We start from the raw sequence: 22,266 nt of genomic DNA, 5'->3' as shown, positions 1-22,266 counted from the left end.
CCAGGGCCATCCCTTCAGGCCAGCTGTTCTTCCTCACCTTCGGTTATCTGCTTATGGTCTGCTTCTCCTACTCATGTGGAGACTCCAGGGCACAACCATCTATTTTGTTCCTCCGTGTCTCCCTGGCGCCTGGCTGAGTGCCTGGCATACAGTAGGACCCCATTTTTGCAAGTGGCTGTGTGAGGACGCCCCAGTCAGGAATTGTGCCAGCCCTGGACCCTGCCTGCATTTGCTCATGCTGACCAGCAAAGCCAGGACACCAGGCAGGGGTGCCCAGGAAGGCCTGACGCCCCTCACCAGCCAGCTCCTTCTCCACGCTGGTCAGTGGCTGTGTGCCTTCCTGGTTCTCCATTCGGCCCTTGTACAGGATCCCATCCACTCCCAGAATGTCCACCTCGGCCTGTTGGAGGGCCCGGGCCCCAGGTAAGGGAGTGTCTTTGAGCCTCTAGTATACACAGAGGCCCAGCAGACAGAGCACGGCTCCCCAGGGGTCACCCACCACCCGGGCTGCGACCTGACTCACGGTATCATAGTCCAAAATATCAGGGTCCCCATAGGGATAGAGTGTTGTCAAGTTATATGACTTGAGCTTGAGGTTCGCATCATTCCCAGGGCCGTCGTGCCAGTCCTGGTCTCCAAGGTTCTGGAGCTGCTGCTGCTCCCTGGGGCAGAGCAGGAGGGTCAGCAGCCACCTAGAGACCCCTCCGCCCCCGAGGAGCCTAAGGACAGGCCCTGAAGGCCTGGCTAGTAGCAAGAGAAGACTGGAATTTCTTCCAGCTGATTCTGGGTGGTGCAGCCAGGCAGGCCTGGGGCCTGGTGGGTAAATAAAGACAGGCACAGAGGGGACAGAGAAAAAAATCGAGCCCTACATTCCTCCAGATCTCAGCCACTCCTAGAGGCCTGATCTGGCCTGCCAAGTGCATGCTCTTAGCCTCCTGCTTTCCAGAAGGAATCAGGCAAGGGAAATGAGGGCAGGGGCACAGGCTCCCAGGTGTGGCTCTGGTTATTGTTTAGCTGTTATTCCTCACCTGGGGGCGGGGGCGGGGGAGCACCAGGAAGCTGGATGTCTGGAGGGTGAGGGATGGCGCTGGGACGCAGGGAGCCAGCAGGGTCTGGTGGAAACCCTCAGGTTTAGGTGCCAGCTCTGCCACTCACTACCTGTGACCTTGGGCAGGTTGCTTAAGTTCTCCGAGCCTCAATTTCTTCAACAATGAAATGGGATGATAACAGAATACACCTCAAAGGGCAGGTATAAGGGTTTAATGGGCTTAGGCATGTCTCTGTGCAGTGTCTGCGAAGCCATAACAAGCCTCATTGTCATTCGGAACTAGGCATATTCATCCTAGTTCATAGGGGATTATGAGATTCAAATGAGAAACCCTTTCCCAGCTCATAATAGATGCCCAATAAATATGTCCATTCCTTTCCTCTGTGATCATCTCATGTGCCTGTCTGTTGCCCTAGCCACTGTCCTGAGCGTTTCCCTTGCAGATGGCCGGCAATGCCTTGGGATAGTCTTTGGATCTTGGGACTACAGTTTAGGTTTCTGCAGGGATCCTGGGTCCTGAGTGACCCCCAGTCTACTCACCTCATCTGTTGCCGCTGCAGGTACTCGTAGCTGTTGGCACTAGATGGCCGAAGCCTGGACAGCAGGTGGGCTTTGCGGATGGTGATGAGATGTCTGTTGGAGAACAAGAGCTCGGTGGAAGGCATATGTGGCCAGCAGAGGGCACTGGGTTCCCACCTCCTCCCTGAAGCCACCCTCAAACTTGGCCTGAAATGAGGCTGCCCTACAAGGGCTCTGGGGAACCCTGAAAATCTTTCTAAGTCATAAAAAAACAATTGTTCCAATTATAAAAGTAAAAACCAAACACAGACTGGAGGTGGCCAGGGCCTGGGGAGCAGGGGGAGGAGAATGGGAGTGACAAGTGAATGGGTAAGGGGTTTCCTTCTGGGGTGATGGAAATATTCTGGAACTAAAGGTGGTAGCTGCGCAACAGTGTCAATATTCAAACTGCCACTGAACTGTTCGCTCTAAAATGGTTAATTTATGTTATGTGTATTCAACCTCAATAAAAGTAAAAATAAAGTAAAACAGCCCTGGCCAGTGTTCCCAGTGGTTAGAGTGTTGGCCTGAGCATCACAGCTTCTCAGTGTGGTTCCGGGTCAAGGGTACGTACCTGGGTTGCATGTTCAATGCCCGACCCTGGTTGGGGTGTGTGTGGGAGGCAACCAATAGCTGTATCGCTCTCACATCCATGTTTTTCTTTTTCTCCCCCCTCCTCTCATCCCCCTCCTTCCCTTCCACTCGCTCTAAAAATTAATGGAAAAAATATCCTCCCATGAGGATTAACAAAAAAATAATAATAAATTAAAAAATAGTCCTAGCCAGTTTGGCTCAGTCGATAGAGTGTTGGCCCACAGACTGAAGAATCCTAGGTTCAATTCCAGTCAAGGGCATGTACCTGGGTTGCAGACTTGATCCATGGCCCATGTTGGGGCATGTGTGGGAGGCAACCAATCGATGTGTCTCTCTCCCATGGATGTTTCTCTCTCTCCATCTCCTCCTCCTCCCTTCCACTCTCTCTAAAAATCAATGAAAAAATATCCTCGGGTGAGGATTAACAAAAAATAAATAAAAAGAATACTGTAATTAGATACCTGTTGTTGGAAAGAAAAATTCTGGATAAAGCTCCACAGCCCCCTCCATGAACTTGGACTGGGTGTTGATGAGCTTCAAGGGTCACCAGGACCTGACTAACACGGGGAGATCTTTTAGTGCCGATGGGCACTACAAGATCCTGGCTCTTAAACCATGTTAGAGTATTGTTTGGTGGCTCCTCAAAAAGTTAACCATCGAGTTACCATATAACCCAGCACTTCCACTCCCAGGTTTACATCCAAAAGAATTGGAAACAGGTGTTCAAACAAATATATGTTTTCATAAAGGCTAAAAGGTGGAAACAACCCATATGTCCATCAATGTATAAATGGATCAACAATATGTGTTCTATCCATACAATGGGTTATTATTCCGTCACAAAAAGGAATGAAGTGCTAACACATGCTACAATATGGATAAACCTCAAAAACAATGCTCAGTGGAAGAAGCCAAACACAAGAGGCAACATGTTGTATGATTCCATTTCTATGAAGTGTCCAGAACAGGCAAACCCACAGATAGAAGTAAATTCAAGATTGTCAGGGGCTATGGGGGCTGCTTAATAGGTCTGGGGTTTCCTTTTGGGATGATAAAAATATTTTGGGATTAAAAGTGGTGGTTTTATATTATGGTAAATGAACTAAATGCCACTGAATCACTCACTTTAAAATGGTTAACTTTATGTTATGTGAATTTCACCTCAATAAATAACTAGACCATAAAAATACATGCAAAAAAGTCCCACAAAGTTTTGCTTTTCCCTATAGTTTTCTTCCATTATTTTTCTTCTGGAGTTGACCCAGTCCCTGAATCAGTGGGCACCAGACAGGGCTGATGAAGAAAGGAAGGGATGATGGTGGCCTGCCCAGGGACAGGGAGCAAATGAAATGAGGTCTACAAAACATGTATGTGGATGTGCATATAAAGGATGTTTCTAGAACACTGCAGGCACATAGAGTGTGGATGTGTGTCTTTCTGTTTGTCCAGAAGAGAGAGGGCGGGCACAGATGCCCCCTGGTGACTATACTCACGGGCCAGTCATCATCTCCACCGGCCGGTCACAGGAAATGCATTTCACCCGCTCAAACAGTTTCCTGGAAGACATCATTCATCAGCTGTGGCACCCCAGCCAGGCCTGCGTGCTGCCCCTTTCCCAGGCAGTGTTTGGGGAGGCTGCAGGTCTGTCTATGCCTCAGGGCCAGGACTAACCCTCATATCCTACACCCACTGGCCTGGCCCTGCTCAGTTGGCTTTGCTGGCCCCTGCTGACCCCCTTTTGTGGCCTCCTGGGGCAGAAGGGGGGATAAAAGTGTGTGTCGCGCATCTTCCTGCCCTAAACATAATGGAGGTCTTTAAAACCAGAGACCTTCTGGAAAGCTAACCATCACAGTAGACATTTGGGGCATGAGGGGTGATCTGAGGACAGGAAGCCTCATTGTCTGGGTGTGCTGTCTCGATGGGGGTAGGGGACCTGGCTCTGTTCCCAGATCCACCCAGGTTCCCCTTGCATGTCTCCTTCCCTCTCTGAACTCCTCATTTGTGGCAAAAGGGCTTTGGAGCAGATGTGCTCCTGAGTCCCTCCGCCAGCCAAGGCCAGAGCTGCCACCTCTGAGCGCCTGGGTGCTCTCAGGCCTCATCCCAACTCTTTCCACACCCAGCTGGGAAGTACCGCCCTCTCTCCCCAAGTCCACAGGTCTGAAATTCTTGCTTCTAGAATCCCCTGGGATCCCCCTCTCGTTCCCTCCTCAGACACAGGGTCCCCCAGCCTTCACAAACTCCACCCCTCCCCAGGAGGGGCTCACTTCCTAAAGCCGGCGGCACTGTCAGGGTCGAATCGGAGGCCTTCAATTAGCAGCTTCTTGACTATATGCCAGACCTCATTTATGTCTTTCTTTAGACTGTCCAAATCCGTGTTGTTCAGCTGGAACAACCAAAGGGGGGGGGGGAGTGTTTAGTCAATTAATTCACATGCTGCTTCACTCCAGAAAAGGATTTGCAGTAACCTGCAAAGTGACATCGAGCCTAACAAGATTAAACAGAAAAAAGTGAGGTGGTTAAGGAGCAGAACCTGACAAAGCTTGGGTTAAGATTCATACCCCTAATGCACGCTAATGCTAGAGGGGAGCTGCCAAGTGAACTTCCCAGCAGCCACGGCAAAGAAACACCATCAGTTCCTGCCTCCAAATGATAAAAACAACCCTATGCTCAACTACAGGCCTGCAGGCCCAAGAAACATTCCTCCCAATGGTCCCCAGACAACTAATATTCACACATTCAACACATTTACTGAGTGCAAAGTTCTAGTATACATTCAATGGCTTTGGATATATTCACAGAGTTGTGCAATCATCACCACAACAATTTTAGAACATTTTCATCACTCCCAAAGAAACCTCATACCCATTAGCAGTCACCCCTCACTTCCCCCCAGATCTCTAGGGATAGGTAACCACTAACCTACTTTCTGTCTCTATAGATTCGCCTATTTTGAACATTTCACATAAATGGAATCACACAACCTGTGGCCTTTTTGTCTGGCTTCTTTCCCTGAGCATATTGTTTTCAAGGTTTATTCAGATTGTAGCATTCCTTTTTATGGCTGAATAACATTTAATTTTATGGCTAAACTACATATTGTTTATCCATTCACCCACTGATGGACTTTTGTGTTGTTTTCACTTTTTAGCAACTATAATGCTGCTATAAACGTTCTTGTACAAATTTGTACATAGACATAAGTTTTCATTTCTTTTGGGTAGATATGTAGGAGTGGAAATGCTGACTGGTATGGTAATTCTATGTCTAACTTTTTAAAAGACTGCCAGACTGTTTTCCACATGGGACTTCTGAATTTTTACAGTGTTCCTTCCAGTACCCAGATTCTGGTCTCTAAACACCAATGCCCACTAAAAGGAACCAGGACTCCATAGGAGATATAGCTGACTCAGGTCACAGGAAGGGAATGTTGATAATAAGCCTGTGACCTCTTGTCATTTAAGAAAACAAGACAGTTATCTGATGACAGAAGGTTAAGTAAAAGGACTCAGAAGCTAGCCCACAGGCCAAAGATGAGACCATGTGAGTGACAAAATAAATAGTAACTTAATTGACTGAGTGAATTAAATAATAAAAATTCATGATTTACAGTTACACTCACAAAGAAGAAATAAAAAAAGAAAAATAGAAACTCTCAATTGCCACCATGTTTTGGATGTGGGCATGTCCATCAATATATTGTCCTGAAAACTGATCACTAAAGGAAACAATTCATCATTTTTCTGTCTTTCCTGAAAGAACCATATTTCAGGGTAATCCGCTCAAGTTGATGAAGGAAAGCTATTCACAGATTTCTAGCTGATAAATGTAGAAGCGACATCTGTCTTGCTCCCTTGGGTCACTCATTCTAGGGGAAGTCAACTGCAATGGTGTGAGGCCACTTGAGCAGCCCTAAGGAGTTCATGTCGTGAGGAAGTGTGGAGTCTTGCCCACAGCCCTGTGAGGGGGCCATCTTGGAAGCGGCTCCTCTGGCCCCAGTCAAACCTTCAGATGACAGCATCTTCATGGGAGAACCTGAGCCATCCAGCAAGCAGCTCCCAAATTCTTGGCCTTCAGAAACTAAATGTTTGTTGGTTTAAACTGCTAAAGTACAGGGTAATTTGTCACATCACAAGGGATAACTGATACAGGGAAACTCGCCTTGCTGCCCATGTCCTTGCTGAGCTGCTCCACAGTCTTCTTCCAGTCATCCTCTTGGGACATGACCCTCAATAGTATGCCCTGAATCATCTCGTTCAGCTCCGTTTCCACCCTCTCCAGATCAACCCGGCTTGCCTTGGCTGCCAGGATGCTCTTGTCAGCTTTCTAGAGAGAGAAGGGACTCAGAGAGGCAGAGCTGCTGGGGTGGGAGCAAGGAGAAGCTGGGGGAGATCAGATCATTTTGGTCATTTTTTTTCAAGTTTGGGACCCTGGATATGTAGCCTTGACTTAAATTCAATCCTGGGGTCTATGCTGGCTCAAAGACAATCATCAGATCTAAGCTAAGGTTTTCCTATGACAGAGTTGGTGAGTGATTTTTAAGTTCATGTAACAAATTGTCACTAACCTGAAGCGCTGAAAATAGGAGTTGATGGGACAACTTTTGAGAAGTGTCCCCAGCCTTTCCATGTGAATAAAGGTGGAGGGAGACTCTGAAGTCACCCTGCCAGGTTTTGTCTTGGCTCGATGATTCCATTTCCCTGGGTGGGAGAGCTGGGGCTCAGGATGAGGGAGCAGGAGGGGGAGAGGAATCTGCTCACTCACCTCTTTTAACTCCTGCTCCATCGCACTTTTGTCTGCCTTGATCATGTCTAGGTTTTTTATTTCAGACTGGAGAATCTAAGAAAAGAAGCAAAGGGCATGTCAGCCATCCCTGGAATCCCTGAGGATACTATCCACCTCTCACCTCTACCCTTGCTGTGGTGCTAAGACGGGACCATGAGACCAGGTGGACAGCAGGTAGGGTGGGCACACGGGAAGGCTAGGGCTCCTGGGTGCCTGGTGCCCAGATTAGAAGGGAAGAAATGTGAGACTTGGGAAAAGTTGTCCTCTTGGAGGCAGACCTAAGGCAGGAAAACATAAACCAATGCGTTGGCTCCTTAGATGTTTAGGACAAGTTCCTCTCTTCAGATCTGTAATGAGGTCCCAGTAAGAACTGCAGTCTATTCATCAGCCAAGCACTTACATATCACATACCGTACCCCACTGTCAAAGGAAAACTCTTCTTTCCCTTTCCCATGACTCTACTCTCTCCATTACTTCTGCCTCCTCTCCACTTACTGAACTCTCCTATGAGGCGGCAGCACTGACCTGGTTGGGAAGAGCCTCACGCCCACTGGGCTATGTCCCCAGAGGCTGAGGTCACTTTTCCTCCAAAGCAGAAAATAGGCTTCTACTTCTTCCTTCCTATCTTGTCTTCCTCTCATCCTTAGCAACAGAACCTCCAACTTTTAGCTGGCATCTAACCTCCCAGAATCATGACTACATTTCATAGCCCCCCCTTACAGCTTGGTGTGACCACTGGGGTAAAATAGAAGTGAATAGATGTCTTATTCACTGCTGGCTTGAATGCAGAATTAATGTCTAGAGCACCAGCAGCCACCTTGGAGCTTGAGGTGACCTTGTGAACGGAAGTCACACACCATGGAATTCTAGACCAGCTCTAGACCAATCATTTCTGACTTTCTTGTTTTTCTGTTACCTCGTTTCAGTCAGTTATCTGGGAGTTCATGTTATTCGCAGTTGAACTGAATTCTAATTAATGCAAAGCTCCATCACATCCACTTGCAAAGGGAAGTAATGTTTTCCAGAGAGTCCCCAAAAAAAGAGTTCTGTTCTCACTTATTTCCCTGCTGTATCTTGATTGGGTGGTAGTGATATGGGTGTGTAATAGGCAAAAATTAATTCACCTCTTATACTTAAAACTTGGGCATTTTACTGTGCATAAATTATACTCTGATTAAAATCATCAATATCACTGTTTACTACCAAATACAGAAGAGCCTAGATGGTGTCTGTCTTGTTGACTGCTGCATCACCAGGCCTTGGAAGGGTGCCTGGTGCAGAGTGAAGGCTCAGTAAGATTGGCTGAATGACTCAATGAATAAATAACATCACCTGTCATGTGCATAACACTTTCTCGCAGACATCCAGGTAAAGCAGTAACACCTATCCCAGATGTGTCTGCATGCCCTAATTTCTCTACTGGAAGGGCTCAACAGGGGCTGCTGACCTCTTGCACATGTTCATTTAAGACATATTTAATGAAATATGTGTTGTATACGAAGCCCTGCTCTTCCAGGTCCTTCAAGGGTTAACTTTTATAAGCAATTAATTTTTTCTTGTTGGCACACAGGACAAGAAGGTAGTCAAGACAAAGACTGCCTTGCTCCATCTGGTGCTGTTTGGTTGGGCCTCATCCTCTGGAGTTTCTCTCAATGAGCAATGACTACTTGGAGACAGATACTATGACCCTTCCTCCCCTCGTGCAGGGCAGGGCATAGCGCTGGGTACACATCAGACATGTGGAATGAACTGGCTCATCTCCATTGAGGAAGGGCATCAATATATCCTTAGGACATGGCAATCTGGCCTCTTTGAAGCAGTGACAAAAAGAGGGCCCAGCGTTGTCAGGAGCTGATGTTACTGATCTGGGTATTCACAAGGTCTGATCCTCCTATTACCCTAGTCTCCTCTGTCCACACACAGTCCAGAACCTATCCCTCCCACCTGCACTTAAGCGGGGAACTGGCTCCCCGTGTATGATTTCTTTTTCCGAGTTGCCCTGTGTGGGTCCTCTCCCTTTTGCCCCCTGCATCCTAACGCATCCCACCAATAGCCCCCTGACTGGTAATCAGAAGCTTGCATGGAAACCACCCCAGTTGGTTGTGTTTGGAATTTTTTCTCTTTCTACTTTGGGAATGACTTCTCCAAATGTCTGGGACCAGTCACACACTGGACTGGTCCTGAGGTCCAGCTCAGCAGTCAGAACCCATCAGGCTCATGGAGAATGTGTCTGGTGGAGTGAGCCCCTGGTAAGGGTTCTATATCATTTCCGTACTTTCCATGGCAGCAACTCCACTGTTCCAGAAAGGCCTCTTGGCACTGTTCAGTCAGAAAGAAGGTTGTTTAGGGGGAAAGTTATGAATGTAACGGTGCAAGAAATCCTCTGATTCATTTGATTCTTTCAGCACATTTTGAGCCTTCACTCTATGCCAGGCATCCTTCTAGAGGTGGGTGACCCAGTGGTTAACAAGAGGGACACTGTTGCCCTAGCTGGTTTGGTTGAGTGGATAGAGTGTCAGCCTGTGGACTGAAGGGTCCCGGGTTTGATTCCAGTTAAGGCACATGCCAGGGTTGCAGGCTCGGTCCTCAGTAGGGCGTGTGCAGGAGGCAGCCGATCAATGATTCTCTCTCATCATTGATGTTTCTATCTCTTCCTCTCCCTTCCTCTCTGAAATCAATAAAAATATATTTAAAAAAAAAGAGAGGGACACTGTCTAGGGCAGTGGTTGGCAAACTCATCAGTCAACAGAGCCAAATATCAACAGTACTTCTTCAAAATAGACTCGCCCAGGCCAAAAACTGACTTCTGCACATGGGCCACGAAGTTTCAATCACACTGTACGTGCGCACCCGCACGTGGTATTTTGTGGAAGAGCCACACTCAAGGGGCCAAAGAGCCGTATGTGGCTCTCGAGCCGCAGTTTGCCGACCACGGGGCTAGGCCCTTCTGTTATTCTAGAGGCCCAATGCACGAAATTCGTCCAAGGGCCTTGGCCCCACCCCCTGCGACTGCAGGCTCCCCTCTTCCCCACCCACGGCCAGGGGCCTCTGCTGCCTCTACCGTGGTACCCGCCCACTGTGGCTTTGTCTGGAAGGAAGGATGTCTGGTCTAATTAGCATATTACACTTTTATTATTATAGATGTGTGCGTGCTTGTGGGAGAGGGCGGGATTTGTTTGTTTCTAATTGAGTATAATTTACACACAGGAAAATGCCAGTAAAATGTCCACTGGTTCCCCTGCCTTAGGTACATCTGTGAAACCATGGAGAAGGTCTAAATATCCCCATAATTATCCCCTCAGCTGGCCGTCTGGGACCACCCAGACCTCCGAACCTTAAACTCCTCCAGGCGATTATAGATCTTTTCCACTGCCCTGTCCAGAATGATGTAGTGATCCTTCATCGCCGCTATTTGGTGGCCCCAAACTTTCTCGAGTTCCTCCTCCTAAAAGGGGGAGACACAGGCATTCAAGGCCTCTGCCCCTGAGGCCACCATGGGTGATGGGGCTTGAAGAGTGTTCCAGACCAGTGTAACTCCAACCTGCCATCTGCCGCCCGCCCCTCTCCCCCCAAACCTACCATCTTTCCCTCCCCGCAACTTGCCATCTCAACAACTCTGGGACACTTACCCACAGCCTGGGACCCTGCACCAGCTGGAGCAGTATGAGGGGCTGCAGCTGCCTTCTCAGCCCCAAGCTGCCCCAGGCCTCCTTTCAGCTAAAGGACAAATGCTCCATCTGGTTCTGGGTCATAGAGTCTGCCATCAGCTTGCAGATGGGTCATCTTAATAAAAGCTCTTTCTGCCCAGGACACTGACCTGTAACCTGGATTTCTGGAGGTTGCCAATCTTTTCTTGCAGTATGTCCAGTGTCATCCCAAACCTGGCAGAGCTTCCCCTATGAGCTGAAAGCAAAGGAGGGGTGGCCGTTGGGGGCAGGGATAGAGAAAGAGGCTTTGTTTAGACCTCCACCTGCTTCTGTTATGAAATGTCTGAGGCGGTGCTGTCCAACAGAGCAATACTGTGCTGTGAGGTGGGGGCCTTTGAGGTCATTTAAAATTTTCTAGTAGCCACATTTTTTTCCATTTTTTTTTTATAGCAGTCACATTTAAAAAATCTAAAAAGATGCAAGTGACATAGTTTTTTTATTTGTTTTGTGTGTGCATTAATTTTAATTTTTGTTTATTTATTTTTAAATAATGTTTTGGTTTGGTTTTTGTTTGTTTGTTTTTACATTTTTATTGATTTCAGAGAGGGAAGGAAAGGAAGAGAGAGAGAAATATCAATGATGAGAGAGAATAATTGATCGGCTGCCTCCTGCTCACCCCACACTGGGGATCAAGCCCACCACCCGGACGTGTGCCCTGTCCAGGAATCGAAGTGACCTCCTGGTTCACAGGTCGATGCTCAACCACTGAGCCATGCCGGCTGGGCCATGTGTGCATTAATTTTAATAAAATATTTTATTTAACCCAATACATCTAAATAGTATCATTTAAGTATGTAATAAAAATTATTAATGAGATATTTTGCATTCTTGTTTCTGTACTAAGCTTTCAGTGTCCACTGTGCACTTCACACTTAGAGCACATCTGAACTTGAACTCGCCCCATTCCAAGTGTCTCCAGGTTATCATATTAGAGCAGGCCTAGGGAAAACTCTCTGGAATTTACTCCCCTCTCCAAAATGACCCTGAGCAAAACTATGAAATACCTTATTTAGAAGTATGTTATTCACCACAAAATAAAAAGAAAGATTTAACAAAAGAGGAGGGGGGTAATAAAAAAATAGATACGCTGTATCCAGTTCCAGATGAGAGGTCAAAAACGAATGTACAGGACATAACTATGAATGTATGAAAGTTACTGCCAAGACATGTTTATAACCTAACTATAGTTTCCTTAAAATAACAGCTGGTCAGAGGTACAATTTGGGCTACGATGGCTTTACATTTAAAATTAAATTCAGAACCTTAGCCATGCCCCAGTGTTCACTGATATCAATGTGGTTCTTTGTAACTATGTGATGTTCTACTTTTTCTTTTTAAGATCTGTGAACAGCACTGCCCATTGGGGTGGTGCCACACATGGGTTGGACTTAGATTAATTCAACTATTGTACTTGGCAGAGAGCAAAACAACAAGGGAATGATTTACAGAGGGCGGGGAAACGGGTCTCAGAGGAGGTCCCCAGGCCAGCAGCATTTCCCCAGGAAGGTTAGAAATGCACATGACTGTGCTCCCCTCAGTCGCCTTCGTCAGAAACTCTGGGGTGGGCCCCACAGTCTGTGCTTCACCACGCCCCCTCAGGGGGTGTTGAGGTGAGCTCAAGGGTGAGAACTGCTAGGGTAGGCCACTGTGCCCCTCTGTCATCACTGAGCACATGCCCATCATGGACATGAAATGGGAGCATCAATGTACTGGTCCCACTGACACCTAGAATGTGACTGTGGTGTTTCAGGATCCATATGTGTACCTGGCAGTTGTTCTTAATCCCAAATTGACTGCTTCATCTTGGGGCTGTTCAGTGTTGCTGGACACTCTGGGGATCTGGACTTACCAAAACACTGTGTCTTACGGGCTGTTGAAAGGGAGATTTTCAAGACTGATTTTGACATGCAATTTTCCTCTTTAACACGTTAAGCGCCCAGGCTGCTTTGTCTTCCGGACGGAAAGTATAGTGTCAGTCACTGGTGACTGGGCGCTTAACGTGTTAAGCACCAACTTAAGCCTATAATTGCCCCTCTCTCCTAAGATAAGACCTCACTGTACATTCATTGTAAAGAATAGACTAGACTAGTAAGAGGCTAATGCTTACACCAAAGTAATGAAAGGCGAGTGTCGGAATGTAGATTTTGTTGGGAGCAGTTAAGCAAAAGGAGAGGAGGTGCTGCTCGAAGGCCCTGGGGAGGGCCCAAGCCCTTACCACACTTCCCAGGGCCAGTCTGGGCCTACCTAGATGAGCTATGTGATGTTTCATGTGGGATGACAGCTGCTCAAACTCTTCTTTCAGGGAGTCGTGCTTAACGGGCATCTGGGCTATGTGGCTCATGGAATACTTGACGGCCTTCTTCTTGTCTTCAGGAGTTACTGCCTGTTTGGCAACCAGCGTGGCCTGGGACAGCTCAGTGTCAGGAGCGATGAAGTGAGTAGCATACGTAGAAGCGACAAACTCTTCATAGCCCATCTCCGACGCATCAGTGATTGACACGGAGGGTATGGCCCCACGGGAAGACCCAGCGCCCATAACATCTGCAAAGATCCCTAAGGGTCCAGATGCAGCCACGCTGGTTGCTACAGAGGCCAGTTTAGTGGCGGGGGCATCCTTGACGACCAGGGCTGAGGACTCAGCTGCCCGGACTGAGGACTCAGCTGCCCGGGTTGCTGAGCTCGCGGCAGCCGCATAGGCGGCGGCGGCAGCCGCTGCAATGGCAGCAGTAGTTTTCATCCGACGAAGGGCAGTCCGGGCACTCTTAGGGGGTCCTTCTTCAGAGGTTTGAGCAGCAGGGGCTGCTCCATCCTGAGTGTCTGTCTTGTACTGTAAGTAATCTTCTTCCGTACCTTCTGAGACAGATGGGAGCTGGTGCATCTCTTCCTGTGACTCCGGTGTCTGAGGCCAGGCTGAGCTAGGCTCTATGGCTGGTGGTGGGGCCCTGAAACCCTGGGAGTCCAATTGGCCTGGGCCAGGCTGAAAGTGACCTAAGCCCCAGAAAGGCCAACTGCTACTGTCAGACAAGCCTCTGGGAGGAAGCCCACCTCTTGATAGCATAGGCCAGAATCTTGGTGGTGTGGGCCAAAGGCCTGGGGCAAGCCCAGGCCCGGAGGCAGGACCAGGTCCAGGTCCAAACTCAGGCCCAGGCCCAGGGGGCATGGGTTCAGGGGCAGGCCCAGGTCCATACATAGGCCCGGGTCCATACATAGGCCCGGGTCCATATGGAGTCTCAGGTCCATACCCAGGTCTATACCCAGGTCCAGGTCCATATATAGGCCCAGGTCCAGGGGCAGGCCCAGGGGGCATGGGTTCAGGGGCAGGCCCTGGTCCGGGGGCAGGCCCAGGTCCATACCCAGGTCCAGGTCCATATATAGGCCCAGGTCCATATGGAGTCTCAGGTCCATACCCAGGTCCAGGTCCATATATAGGCCCAGGTCCAGGGGCAGGCCCAGGTCCAGGGGCAGGCCCAGGTCCAGGGACAAACCCAGTTCTAGGGACAAACCCAGGTCCGGGGGCAGGTCTAAGTGCAAATGCAAGCCCAGGTCCATATGCAGGCCCAGGTCTGGCTATAGTCTTCGGCCTGAACCTAGGCCAAGGTGGTAGTATGAACCCAGGTGCCAGACTGGGCTGTTGTATGGGCTCAAGGCCAGGCATGGGCTCAGGCTCTGGCCCAGGTTTGGGTGCTGGCCCAGGCTCAAGCACCTGAGACTGGCCCAACCCCTGGGCCCCTGTGAGAGGAACTCCATGGGCAGACTCCTCCTGTACTTGCCCAGGGACCGGGTAATGCCAAAAGGTCTCCAAAGGCCTGGGGAGTTGGAAGGCCTCTGAGACCTGGCTGGGACCAGAACTTTCGAGGAACATGGTGGTCTGGGGAAGTTCAGGCTCTGGGAGCTTCTCTGCAACTTTCCACATTTCAGAATCTTCCAGCTCTTCTGAAACATCTTCCTGTTGAACAGTTCCCTGTGGAAAAGGGAGCTGGGGTGGCCAGGGCTGCACCAGGCCAGCTCAGCGATCACCCTGCCTGTTCCCTCACACCTACTTCCTCCTCCTCCACCTTCTTTCACTTACCGGGGTGAACAAGGCATCGTGGAGGCTACTCCAGAGTACCAAGTCGTCAGCTTTGGGGATGGTGCTAATCTTGTTCTGGAGAGCAGTCTGGGAGGTGAAGGAAGGGGTTGGAAATAAGGGATGTGAACCTGGAGGGTGTGATACCCTTGGATGTGGCTCCCTTGTCCACACTGCCCTCTATACTTGCAAATGAATGGGCCTTTCCAGATTGTGCTCCCCTTCTGACCCCTCCCCATGCATGGCACCCCTGGGCCTAGAGGTCAGGGGAGCAGGGAGGGAGGATGGGACCGAGTCCCTCACCACATCCTGCTGCAGCACATTTATCTTCCGGTTCTGCGCTTTCATGTCATCAAAGAAAGTGTTTATGCGGTCCAGGTGTATCTGTCAAATAAGCCAAACCCATGCATCAGGAGTGTCAGTTCTGGTCTCAGCCCTGCTTCTCTCACTGCTCAAATACAAGGACTTAGCACTAGGTGACTAAGAGTTGGAGAAGGAAGAAAAAGTGTTTCCCAGAGAGTGAGAAAGGGATCAAAAAGAGTTCCCTGGGCAAAAAAGTTTGGGGAATGTTGGGCTTAAAAAAGCACTCAATGGGTTTTTGTACTGCAGGACTTCTCAGAGCTTTTAATGGGCAAAAAAACATTAAGGACCTCCAAACCCAGCCAGTATTGCTCAATGGTTGAGCATCAACCTATGAACCAGGAGGCCACAGTTCAATTCCCGGTCAGGGCACATGTAAAACCTTGGTCCCTGGTAGGAGGAGTGCAGGAAGCAGCCAATTAATATTCTCATCACTGATGTTTCTCTCTCTCTCCCTCTCCCTTCCCTCTCTGAAATCAATTTTTAAAATATTAAAATAAAAAAAGAACTCTTACTATTTGCAACAGCATGGATGAACCTGGAGAGCAATACGCTAAGCGAAATAAGCCAGTCGGAGAAAGATAAATATTACATGATCTCACTCATTTGTGGAATATAATGAACATAAACTGATGAACAAAAATAGATACAGAGACATAGAAGCATCGAACAGACCATCAAATCTCAGAGGGAAGGCAGGGTACAGTGGGAGAGGGTTGTAAGAGATCAACCAAAGGACTTGTATGCATGCATATAAGCATAACCAATGCATAAAGACAGTAGAGGGGTGAGGCCATGCGCTGGGGGGCAAAAACAGGCAAAGAGAGGACAATGGGGGGAAAAGGAGACATATGTAATACTTTCAACAACAAAGAATTTTAAAAAAAGAATCTCTAAGAGATTGGTTAGGAGGCATAGCTTCTCAAATGAATTTGTTCAAGGGTCCTTTTTAGTGTTTCATGACAATGCCCTTTCTGCTCAGATGGGAGCTACCTCGCCCAAGATTAAAGTTCTCACAGTTGCCATGATGATCAAGTGTATACACTGACCTGTGCATTGAAGATGATGCTTCAATCGTATTATTTGGAGGCAAGCTGTAAAACCTCCACCACAATACCAGCCTGGGGGTGTAGAGAACTGGCTTCTGAGCCCAGTTCTGACTCCCCAACTATGAGCTCATACTTCAGAAATTCCATGTCTTTTCACATCATGGTAAAGAGTTAGAACACTCCTGGGTTGATGTCCTGGGGCTATAGAGGGAGCTAGCATGTAGGCCGTGCTAAGTTTATTCTCTGTCTCAGGGTAAAAAGAGCTTTCTAAAAGAGGAAGAGGTGCCCTCTTTCTCCTAAGTTAATGGAACATAAATAAGCCTAGAGTAGCCAAGACGTAGGGAGTACCTACCTACATGAATATGAAGCCAACCCAGAGGAAAATCATCACTGAGAGAGAAGTACTGATGTGGTATGAACACCTAGATCTAGCTGTACCTGAAGGCATTCCTGTACTTTTTAGTAAATGAGACAATAAATTATCTGATTTTACCTAAGCCAGAATGAACTAAGACTCTGTCACTTACAAATGGTGTCAGAGCATAGCATAGTGAGGAGCATAGCATGGCGGAAGCCACAGAGAATTCAGTGGGAAGGGCCAAGTGGCTGGACCATGTCAGTCCTCATCTCCTGCTCTGATGGCTGTGTCCTTTGACTAAGAATGGGCTTCCTAGATTTATCCTGACACCCAACCACCAATGGTCCGAGCAGCATGGCCAGCTTGGAGGATGCTGGGGAGGGTCTACCTTATTCCACATGTCCTTCAGCATGTCCACATCCTTCCTGAGGGTTTCAGTGTCAGCCTTGAGTGAATTAATGTCGGTGAGCAAATCCTGCATGGTCTTCATAGCCTGAAGAGGGAGAGAGGAGGAAAAAAACATGAAGTTGTGTGTGGCTGGGGGAGAAGGCAAGTAAAGTATGGAAGTTCTCTGATGACTGCCATGGTCCAAGAAGTCCTCTTGGAGCTGCTACTGCACCTTTCTAAGTATATTCCCAAGGCCTTTGCTGGAATATACGCAAAAGCCAACAAATGACAGTTGAATCAACAGTGCTCTGAGCTCTCAAATAGCCTGGGTGGGAAGGAGGCAACCCTGTGTTTGAATGTATTCAGTAACCAGGAGCCACTCATTATGAAGCACCACATGCCCTTTGGTGGGAGCTACTGGAGATCAGCAAAGGAGTTATGATTGGATCTGCTTTTTTTAAAATCCTCATCTCAGGATAGGTTTTTTATTTTTATAGCGATTTTAGAGAGAGAGGGGAGGGGAGAGAGAGAAAGAAACATTGATGTGAGAGAGAAACATTGGTTGGTTGTCTCCTGGACATGCTCCAACTGGGGATTGAACCCGAAACTAGGCAACTAGGCATGTGCCTTGATCAGGAATTGAACCCACAACCTTTTGGTCCATGAGACGACACTCCAATGGACTTAGCCACCCAGCCAGGGCTGGTCTACATTTTTAGAGGGTCCTTCTGGCTGCATGTGTAACCAGGGCAACAGGGGAAGCTGGACGACCAGTGAGGAAACTTCCAGGCAAAAGCTGATGGTGAAATGCTGGGCTCATAGCTGAGTTTCACCACTGACTGGAGCTGCTACTGCACCTTTCTAAGTTTTTGAATTCTCAATCATAAAATGCATATAAAAATGTGATCATGTATATAAAAAGTCTAGTGCATAGTTAGGCATTCAGCTAACAGAAATAAAAAATAGCAAAATGGCAGAAGTCCTTCTTTTAAAATAAAATAAAAATTTAATCCTCACCAAGGATATGTTTATTGATTTTTTAACGAGAAGAGAAGGAAGAGAGAGAGAAAACAACAACAACAACATTGATGTGAGAGAGAAACATTGATGGGCCCTATATAAGCCCTGACCGGGGATTGAACCCACAACCTGTATGAGATGATGCTCCAACCAACTGACCCACACCGGCCAGGGCCAGAAATCCGTCTCATTATTAATTATACTAGGGGCCTGGTGCACGAAATTCGTGCACTGGGTGTGGGGGGGTGTGGGGGGGGAGTGTCCCTCAGCCCAGCCTGCCCCCTCTCACATACTGGGAGCCCTCAGGCGTTGACCCCCATCACCCTCCAATCTCATTTCCCCCCATCACTGGTTCTGCCCCCAGCCCAGGCCTGATGCCTCTGGCCCAGGCATCAGGCCTGGGCAGGGGACACCCAGACCCCTTCAATTGCTGGCTCTGCCCCTTGCCCAGGCCTGATGCCTCGGCCAGAGGCGTAGACCCCCATCACCCTCCAATCGCCTGATCGGCCCCTTGCCCAGGCCTGACGCCTCCGCCAGAGGTGTCAGGCTTGGACAGGGGACCCCCATCTCCCCCGATCACTGGCTCTGGCCCCCGCCCAGGCCTGAGGCCTCTGGCCCAGGAATCATGCCTGGGCAGGGGACCCCCATCTCCCTCTGATCGCTTGCTCCACCCCCCGCCCAAGCCTGATGCCTCTGACCCAGGCTTCAGGCCTGGGCAAGGGGACCTTCATATCCCCCCAATCCCCGGCTCCGCCCCCCACCCAGGCCTGATGCCTAGGCCAGAGGAGTTGACCCTCATCACCCTTCGATCACCAATCACCGGATTGGCCCCTTGACCAGGCCTGAGGCCTCCAGCAGAGGTGTCAGGCCTGGGCAGGGGACCCCCAGCTCCCCGCAGTTGCAGGCTCCGCCCCTGCCCAGGCCTAACGCCTCTGGCCTAGGCGTCCGTCCCGGGCAGCGGGGACCCGCAGCTGCAGCGGCCCCATGATCGTGGGCTTTGCTTTAGGCCCAGGCAAGGGACCCCTAGCTCCCGGGACTGCCAGCTTCGACCCGTGCCCAGCTCCCATCGCTGGCTCCACCCCTACTTCCTGCTATCACTGGCCAGGGTGGCAAAGGCGCCTGATTCTCTGATCATGGCTGGGGGGCAGGTCAAAGGCAGCCCCAGGGCCGCCTTTGCCCTGCCCCCCAGCTCTTAGCTCCCCCCTGGGTTTCCGATCACTGTCAGTGGCAGGGGGCTTCTTCCTGCTTTCCCTTTCGCCTCCCTGCATTGTGCCTACATATGCAAATTAGCCACCATCTTGTTGGCAGTTAACTGCCAATCTTAGTTGGCAGTTAATTTGCATATAGCCCTGATTAGCCAATGAAAAGGGTATCGTCGTACGCCAATTACCATTTTTCTCTTTTATTAGATAGGATTACATGTGAGTGGCAGAGATTGATATAATGAATAAGAAAACATGATCCAAACTCATAGTGTCTAGAAGAGACATATTTAGATTCAAATATGCAAACAGGTTGAAAATAAAAGGATATAAAAAGATATACCATGCAAGCAGTATCCAAAAGAGAACTGTAGTGACTATATTAATATCAGACAAAGTAGACTTTAAGATAAAAATTGTTATGAGAGACAGAGAGACATTTATAATGACAAGGGGGTCAATCCATCAGGAATACATAATAAGTAAATATATGCACCCAATAATGGAGCCCCAAATACATGAAGCAAAAAGTGACAGAACTGAAAGGAGAAATAGATAATTCAACAAGAATAGTTGAAGACTTCAACACTGCATTTCCAATAATAGATAAAAACAACTGGACAGATCAGCAAGGAAATAGAAGATACGAACAATACTATAAACCAATCAGACATAATACATCTATAGAAAACTCCACTCAACTATGGCAGAATACAGTCTTCTCAAGCACACATAGAATATTCTATAGGACAGATCATAAGGTAGGCCATAGAACTAGTCTCAGTAAGTTTAAAAAGGACTGAAATAATACAAAACATGTTCCCTGACCACAGTTGAATTAAATTAGAAACTAATAACAGAAGAAACTATTAGAAATTCATAAATATATGGAAATTAAACAACATTCTCCTAAATAATTAATGGGTCAAAGAAAAATTCACAAAGGAAATTAGAAAACACTTTGAGATGAATTAAAATTAAAATACAACACAAAAATCTATGGGATGCAGCTAAAGCTATGCTTAAAGAGAAATTTTAGTTGGATATGACTATATTACCAGAAAAGAAAGATCTTATATCAATAGCCTAACCTTCCACATTGAGACACTGTGAAAAGCAGAACAAATTAAAACTAAAGCAAGTAAAAAGTGAAACAATAAAGATCAGAGTGGAAACTAATGAATTAGAGAATAAAAAATAACAGAGTGGATCAATGAAACTAAAAGCCTGTTCTCTGAAAAGATCAACGAAATTAGCAAACCTTTAGCTAGATTGATCAAGAAAAAAAAAAAAAGAAGACTTAAATTACAAGAATCAGAAATGAAAGAGGGAACATCATTATTGACCTGACAGAAATAAAAACAATTATAGCCCTGGCTGGTGTGACTCAGTTGGTTGGAGCATCGTTCAGTACACCGATGAAGGGTCACGGGTTACTAGGTTGCAGTGCCTACAGGAGGGAACTGATTGATATTTCCCTCCCTACCTCACTCCCTCCACTCCCTTTCTCTCTCTCAAAAAATCAATAAAAACACATCCTCTGGTGAGGATTTAAAAAATTAAAACAATTATAAAGGAATACTGTGAACAATTGTATGGCAACAAATTAGATAAGTTGGAAGAAATGGACAAATTCCTAGAAAGACACACTACCAAATCTGACTCATGAAGAAATAATTTTTTAAAAATATATTTTATTGGTTTTTTACAGAGAGGAAGGGAGAGGGATAGAGAGTTAGAAACATCAGTGAGTGTTGGGGTCCAACCCCAGCAGGTCCAGGGGTTCCCAAAGGTGTGGATGGAGTCGGCGAAGAAGGAATGACATGGAGACAGTGTTCAGTTGGTCAGCAGCCTAGCCAGGTTCTCTAACCAGGATCTCCAGTCAAGTTCTGTCTAGGTCTCCAGCCAGGTTCTGTCCCTAAGTTCTCCAGCCAGGTTCTGTCTTTTTTTTTTTTTTTTTAAATATTTTATTGATTTTTTTACAGAGAGGAAGGGAGAGAGATAGAGAGTTAGAAACATTGATGAGAGAGAAACACCGATCAGCTGCCTCCTGCACATCTCCCACCGGGGATGTGCCCGCAACCCAGGTACATGCCCTTGACTGGAATTGAACCCGGGACCTTTCAGTCCGCAGGCCGACGCTCTATCCACTGAGCCAAACCGGTTTCGGCAGGTTCTGTCTTTTATTGTCTTGTTACATCTGTATTTATACCAGTTGATTTTAATCCTGTCAATTTCTATTGCAAAGGTTAGGACATTTCTTATCTCCATTCCAGGGAGTAAAGATTATGTAGCTTAAGGGTGATTGTTCGTAGTTAAAGTGATTAATTACCCGCCTGGCATTTAGTTAAGGGGTTTTATTCCCTCCCTAACTTCAGGGAAAAATCCCTACCTGGGGAAACAACCTTTCTCGGAGAGGTGACCTTGGTTAAAACACGTAACGCCAAGAAGGTGAGCAAACATATTAAGAACAGTATGCCATATACGCCAGATCCCTTGAAACATATGCTGTGCAGCTGTTTTTCCCTGCAGCGACTGTGTCAAGCAGCAAGGATGGACCGGCTTCCAGCAAATGAGAGAGAAACATCGATTAACTGCCTCCTGCACACCCGCTACTGGATATGTGCCTGCCTTTGACCGGAATCAAACCTGGGACCCTCCAGTATGCAGGCTGACCCTCTATCCACTGAGCCAAACCGGTTAGGGCATGAAGAAATAATTTCAAAAGACGTAAACAAATGATGAGATTAAAATAATAATAAAAAAATAGCACAAAAGAAAGGCCCGGGCTCAGATTACTTCACCACTGACTTCTAGCAAACAGTTAAAGGAGAATTAATATAATTCTTCACAATTTTTTTAATAGAAAAATTCCAAACTCATTCTGTGAGGCCAGATACCAAAATCAGACAAAGGCATAACAAGAAAACTAGAACATGGATGCAAAAATCCTCAACAAAATATTAGCGAACTGAATCCAGCAACACATAAGAATATTCTATATAACCCAATTAAAAACAGGCAAAGATCTGAAAAGACATTTCTCCAAAGAAGATGTACAAATGGCCAATAAATACATGAAAAGATGATCAACATCATTACCCATTGAAAGGGTAAAAGAGAATAAAACGGGGC

General features: G+C 47.5%; 1 protein-coding gene across 1 annotated transcript in view; it reads right to left on the bottom strand.

The window, feature by feature from the left end:
* C4H16orf96 (chromosome 4 C16orf96 homolog) overlaps window positions 1-22,266 on the bottom strand; it is a 56,925-nt gene that overhangs the window by 5,847 nt on the left and 28,812 nt on the right. Inside the window, exons 4-16 of the mRNA XM_059692997.1 lie at window positions 16,911-17,015; window positions 15,059-15,139; window positions 14,759-14,845; window positions 12,934-14,650; window positions 10,800-10,885; window positions 10,317-10,427; window positions 6,962-7,036; window positions 6,359-6,523; window positions 4,465-4,583; window positions 3,694-3,756; window positions 1,589-1,681; window positions 524-662; window positions 298-400 (exon numbers count right to left, since the gene is read on the bottom strand). Of these exons, the coding sequence (XP_059548980.1) occupies window positions 298-400; window positions 524-662; window positions 1,589-1,681; window positions 3,694-3,756; window positions 4,465-4,583; window positions 6,359-6,523; window positions 6,962-7,036; window positions 10,317-10,427; window positions 10,800-10,885; window positions 12,934-14,650; window positions 14,759-14,845; window positions 15,059-15,139; window positions 16,911-17,015 (2,944 nt within the window). The remainder of the gene's footprint in view (window positions 1-297; window positions 401-523; window positions 663-1,588; window positions 1,682-3,693; window positions 3,757-4,464; window positions 4,584-6,358; window positions 6,524-6,961; window positions 7,037-10,316; window positions 10,428-10,799; window positions 10,886-12,933; window positions 14,651-14,758; window positions 14,846-15,058; window positions 15,140-16,910; window positions 17,016-22,266) is intronic.

This window comes from Myotis daubentonii, chromosome 4, assembly GCF_963259705.1.
Source record: "Myotis daubentonii chromosome 4, mMyoDau2.1, whole genome shotgun sequence".
NCBI lineage: Eukaryota > Metazoa > Chordata > Mammalia > Chiroptera > Vespertilionidae > Myotis > Myotis daubentonii.
The sequence above is the reverse complement of the archived record's forward strand: the minus strand, read 5'-3'. Positions and strand labels throughout refer to the sequence as shown.